Genomic DNA, 5,657 nt, shown 5'->3' with positions numbered 1-5,657 from the left:
CAGTAGGAATTGTATGGGCAAAAATTCAGTAGGGGCCTGGACCCCAGCACTCAGGACCCCTACCCAGGCTTGGGCAGACCTTTCCCTTTTTTGGCAAGGCTGACCCAGGCCCCAGTTAACTCCTTGCCTCCAAGAATCTTTGGGTCTGGTCTCCATCTAGGCCTGAATGCCTAGTCCTAGGCCTACACTTCCCCTAGGACTGTCTGTAAGGCTCCCTCCAGCCTGGTCACTAGGGGTAGGCCACATCCGTTTAGGCCAGACAGGCTGATAGAGCTGGAAGGCCTTAAGAACATCTGCCCTAACCCATTTTACAGATGAGGAAGTTGAGGCCAGGATAGGGCAGTGAGTTGCCTGTTTCATCTCACAGCTGGGTGGTTAGGGAGCCCAGAACTAAGCCCAGGCCCTCAGAGTCCTCCTCTAGGTGTCCACCTGCTGCCCTAGGCTGACGGGGAGGCCTCCCCCAGGCCCCAGGCTGGGGTCTGGCCGCCTTCTGAGATCTGGATGCCAGTCAAGGTCAGTGTCTGAGACCGGTGTTTCCCCGCAGCTCTGCTGCAGAGGCCGGGCTCCAGGACAAGATGGCAGCCAAGCAGCCCCCACCTCTCATGAAGAAACACAGCCAGACGGACCTCGTGAGCCGCCTGAAGACCCGCAAGATCCTCGGTGTGGGCGGGGAGGACGACGACGGGGAGGTCCACCGCTCCAAGGTGGGTCGGGCTCGAAGGAGGGGCCTTGAACCAGCCACGCGTGGGGGTCTGCCTCTGAGCACCAATTTGAGGAGGCGGGTCTGGCCCACTGTTTGGGGAGAAGAGTAGCTGAGACCCGTATAGCTGCAGGGGGCCCCTAGATTCAGCTCATATTTTCTGGAACTGTAATGGATATGTCAGAGGAATAGCAGCAATAATGAAAACGGATGGTTAGAATTAGTTGAGTGCTGATTATTTGCTTGTTATGGCACCAGCTGCTCTATAAGCATTTTTTAATCTTCCTGTTAGCCCTGGGAGATGTAGGTTCAGTTATTAACCCATTTTATGGATGGGAAAACTGACGCTCAGAGAGATTAAAGATTTGCCCAGGAACACACCAATAAATGGTAGAGCCAGGCTTCAAGTCCACAACTGGCAGATGCCTGAACTCACATTCTCAGGCCCCATATTTTCAGCTTCCTCTGGGCCCTGGTATCAAGAGGAGGCAGAGTGTGGCCTCAGTGTGACCCTCCCAGCCTAGGTCACTCTGGCTAAGCAGAGGCACCCAGGTGGGTCCCTGGGCATCTGGCAGGCTCTGGGAGGTAGGGAGTGAGCTGGGCAGACAGCGCTGCCTTCTGACCACTCTCTGTCCACAGATCAGCCAGGTCTTAGGCAATGAGATCAAGTTTGCTGTTCGAGAGCCTTTGGGGCTCAGGTGAGCATTGACTTGTGAGTGTTGGCGGGGGGCAAGGCTGTGGGGTGGGGCCCTGTGTAGTCTTGTCCCTGGTTCCCTCCTCCAGACCAGCTATCCCTCCATTTGCCTGGAGAAGGGAGGGTCTGGGGTGGGGCCTGAGGGTGGCAGCGAGCGGTCTGCCTCTGACCTTCCTCTCTGCGTCTCCCCAGAGTCTGGCAGTTTGTCTCTGCTGTGCTCTTCTCCGGCATTGCCATCATGGTGAGTCCCTGCCCCAGCCCTGGGACCCGGCGCCCTCTGTTGCCCTGGGACCCCCTGCTGCCGTTGCCCACAGGGCCATCGGGCCATCATACTGACGCCTCTGCTGTCCAGGCTCTCTGGCTGCCTCTCTGACCTGTGCGGATGCTCATACCCCCTGTGCCCTGCCCTGGAGCATCCAAGGTCCCCTGGTCCACAGTCCTGACTGTTTGTCCTTGGAACCTGAGATCTCTGTTGCCATGGACGGGGTGGGGGCAGTCAGGGTCCTGGCCCTGGACTGCTGCTGGGGAAAGGAAGGAGATGACCAAGGGGAAGGTTCCACAGGGAGTCACCCCAAGCCTCCCGCCCACTGTCCACAGGCCCTTGCCTTTCCTGACCAGCTCTACGATGCGGTCTTCGACGGAGTGCAGGTGACCAGTAAGACCCCCATCCGCCTCTATGGCGGTGCCCTCCTCAGTGAGTATTGCTGGGCAGACGCCTGGAAGGTGATGAGCAACTGCGGGGGGGACCATGGAGGGTGAGGGAAACCTGGGGGGCCTTTCTTTTCTTTGTGCTGGGGCTCCGCTTCCCCTTCAGCTGCCGAGTCTGTCTCTGCTGGGTGTGTGCTACCATCTTGCGGCCACTGGTGGAGCATCGCCTGTAGTTTGGGGCTGTTCTTAACCATCGTCTGAGACAAAGCACTTACTGAATGCTTGCTGTGTGCAGTGCTCCACCAGGGCACTGGGATAGAGAGATGAAGGCAGCCCAGGCTCCGCCCTCCAGGGTCTCACAGCCTAGACGAGGAGGCGGAATCAGCACAGCGTCTGTAAAACCCTCACTGCTTCTGTTTCTTCTCCAGCCTGAGTTACACGCAAGCAGTGCCTGTTAGGAAACTGCATTTAAACCCCAGCACCTGTGGTGCCCTTTGCGCCGCCAGAACTTTCTATGGCTCCCTATTACCTGCAGGCTAAAGTCCCAGTCTGACATTTCGGGTTATCAGTGGGGTGCAATCCAGCCTCCCTTCCAAAACCTCCCTGCCTGTGAGTGGGGGCAGGGGATCCCTGGGGTCCCGGCTACTTTGCCGAAGGGAAGAGGAGCAGACCCCTTGCCCCCGTCTCAAGAGGGGGGATCAGGCCGCCCCGCACCCAGTCCCCTCCTTGTCCTTCACCCCAGGCATCTCCCTGATCATGTGGAATGCTCTCTACACGGCTGAGAAGGTCATCATCCGATGGACTCTGCTCACTGAAGCCTGCTACTTCTCGGTCCAGTTCTTGGGTGAGTCCTGAGCTGGACAGTTGTGGGGTGGGGGGGGCGGTGGGTAGCTGATGGGGTGCCAGTAACTTGGTCCCTGACCTCCCAACTCTTGCCACTTGATTTCCGGGAAGTGATGAAAACCTGTGTGAGGGGGAGGGACCCATGTGGCCGCGTTCACCTGTGAGCCTGCACGCTGTGCCCACACGGCCGACGTGCACCTGTGCCCTCCTGAATGCACGTCCATGCACCCACCACCCACTGCTCCCTCGTGTCCCCAGCACAGTGGGGGACAACACACGCCCAACCGTGCCCACATGCTTGCCCCTGTCCCTGCCACACGTACCTGTGGGGTTGGGTGGCCGGCCGGACGGCCCAGCTCAGGACGGGGGTGGGGTCAGCCAGGCAGCTGCACCGGGGCCCCTGGCCTCCCGTGCTGGGGGGTGAGGAATAGCGCTCCTGACCCCTGCCCCTCCCGCCTCTCTCCCACAGTTGTCACTGCCACGCTAGCCGAGACAGGGCTCGTGTCTCAGGGGATCCTGCTGCTGCTGGCCAGCCGCCTCCTTTTTGTCGCCATCAGCGTTTACTATTATTACCAAGTCGGCCGAAAACCCAAGAAGGTGTAGCCACCCGCAGGGCCAGGGGCCCCTCAGGGGCAGGGAGGCCCTGGGACCGCCCTCGGGTCCCCTTTGGTTCTGGAAGGCAGGAAGCACCCTGCCCCGGGCAGGCAGGGCGGGCGCCTTCCCCTTCCTCCCTGGATGCTGTGATCTTGGGCCCTCAGGGCTGGGGAGGGGACGGGCCCTTCTACCCCGTCCTGCCCCCCCGCACGGTGAAGCCTCCTTCTCGTGGGTCTCCTGGCCTCTGGATCCCCTGGACAGACGCTCACGGGAGAGCTTGAGTCACAGGCCTCCGGCCAGGCCAGGCCCCTTCTTCCCCTATCATGAGACCCTTCTTTCTTGAGAGGCTGTGGACCGCCTCCCTGTCCGTCCCCTGCACCCCCCGGCCAACGATGCCCAAGCAGCCAGACTTGGCTTCCGCCCCTGCTTGGAAAACCCGAGACCTCGACCCAGGGGCCCTTCCCTTCCACGCAGGCCCTCTCCGCACACAGGGGCCCCTGTGCTCTTTAAGCACCCAGCACAGCTGTGGGCTGGCAGGGAGCCCTGTGGGGGGCCGCCTTTGAGCCAACACCTCCCTTTCCGCCTCCCGGGGGCAGCGGGGCCCTGTCCTCAGCCCCAGCCTCACTCTTGGCTTCTCTGCCTCGGCCCCAGCTTGTGGAGGCCCCTTCCCCACCCCGGCCCCAGGCTGGCCCTGACAGATGAACACCCCAGTAACCCCGGATGAAGGCCACCTGTCAGTGATGGGGCTTGGGGATCAGGCAGAGAGAAAACACTTCCTCCTCACTTGGGCATGTCCTCTGGGGTCTGCTGCACACCTGACTCAGCCCCCTCGTCCACCGTCCCCCCTTCCCCAGCGTGCTGCCCTGAGGCCCGGCTGTGGGTGTGACTGGGTACCCTTCAAAGCTCAGCAGGGCAAAAAAAATAGAAACAATTCAGCAGGCCGCCTCCACTCACACCCATCTCCCCCAGTGCCCCGGAGGGGCTGAGACCCCTGCAGGTCCAGCACCCTGTGCCCACCACCCACCGCGAGTCCCTCACCCGACGCCCTCCCTCGCTCCGTCACACAGGGATTGGCGGCCCCGGTGTCCTGGGGACGCGTGTGCAGGGAAGCAGGCCGGGCCCCAGACTTGCCTCCTGTCTAAGCACCATGTTGAAGGGGCGGAGTGGTTGGTCCTGAGGTGTAGCCCAGCTCCGGCTGCTGCCACGTGGGGGGCCTCCCACCCCGACCCTGGGCCTCACTGCCCTCCCCTACACCCACAGCCATCCCAGCGGCCACAAACCCGGCCACATGGCCTTTGCCCAGTGATGCCATCACTGTTAACCGAGGCCCGCCCGGCAGGTTGGGAGCCCAAGGCTGCTGACTGCGGCCGAGGGCAGGGGAAGCGGGACCCTGAGGACGGGCCATTCCCGCCTGGCCTCCGTCTCTTGGGCTGAGGTTCTAGTCTCTCTGTAGAATCCTGTCCACCGCCCCCCTGCACCCCTCCACCGAGTCCCAGGCAGGCCCAGAGTCAGTGCAGCCTTTGGGAGGTGGTGTTGGTGTCTGGCGGGCCATGCCTTCCGGCCCTGCTGTGTTGAAGCTGACCCATGCTTTTTGAGGCCTGGCTAATGCGCCAGCAAGTGATGGACGGTTTGTCCTAAGAACCAACCGCTGAGCAGGGGAGGGATGCTGGCATGGAAGGGGGAAGCGTGGGCGCCGGAGCAGGGCCAGGCCAAGCCGGCCAAGCTGGGGTGGGCGGCACGGCTGTGGCTCCGGAGAGGGTGGACGAGGGCCCGCAGGGACGGCGCTGTCCCTCCTAAGGTTCAAGAAGATCCAGGATGGCTCTACTCGGTTCACTCCCGCCAAGCTCCTGCCCTGGCCCCAGCCTCCTCTGCCCCCACCCCCAATCAAGACCACCGTTCCTCACGGTCACTATTTATTCTTCGTTCCTTTTTCTTTTTGTAAGAAACAGTCACAAAAACCAGTGCAAAACCATCAGTGTGGGCGTCCTGTTTTATATTACAAAAACTCCTCTTGATAGATAATATAAAAAAGGGAGGCTCACGGGGGATAAACATGATAAATTAGCTCTGCTACCTACGGCAGGGAACATGTACAGTTTCCAAAATAGACTTATAGGACCCACCAGGGGAGGGACGACGGTCTTCTAGGGAGGTGGGGGGTTGGGGCCTCAGCTGGCT

The 5,657-nt window shown here is 61.2% G+C and overlaps 1 protein-coding gene across 2 annotated transcripts in view; it reads left to right on the top strand.

Annotated features, from left to right (window-relative positions):
- Positions 1–5,451, top strand: part of TP53I11 (tumor protein p53 inducible protein 11) — a 6,000-nt gene extending 549 nt beyond the window's left edge. For both annotated transcript variants that reach the window (XM_010842324.1, XM_010842325.1), the window contains exons 2-6: positions 545–704; positions 1,340–1,398; positions 1,587–1,635; positions 1,992–2,088; positions 2,785–5,451. In XM_010842324.1, coding sequence (XP_010840626.1) covers positions 576–704; positions 1,340–1,398; positions 1,587–1,635; positions 1,992–2,088; positions 2,785–2,897 — 447 coding nt within the window. In that variant the 5' untranslated portion in view covers positions 545–575 and the 3' untranslated portion in view covers positions 2,898–5,451. The remainder of the gene's footprint in view (positions 1–544; positions 705–1,339; positions 1,399–1,586; positions 1,636–1,991; positions 2,089–2,784) is intronic.
- Positions 5,452–5,657: the final 206 nt, after the last annotated feature.

This window comes from Bison bison, unplaced genomic scaffold (genome assembly GCF_000754665.1).
Source record: "Bison bison bison isolate TAMUID 2011002044 unplaced genomic scaffold, Bison_UMD1.0 scf7180017864178, whole genome shotgun sequence".
Classification (NCBI taxonomy): domain Eukaryota; kingdom Metazoa; phylum Chordata; class Mammalia; order Artiodactyla; family Bovidae; genus Bison; species Bison bison.
The sequence above is the reverse complement of the archived record's forward strand: the minus strand, read 5'-3'. Positions and strand labels throughout refer to the sequence as shown.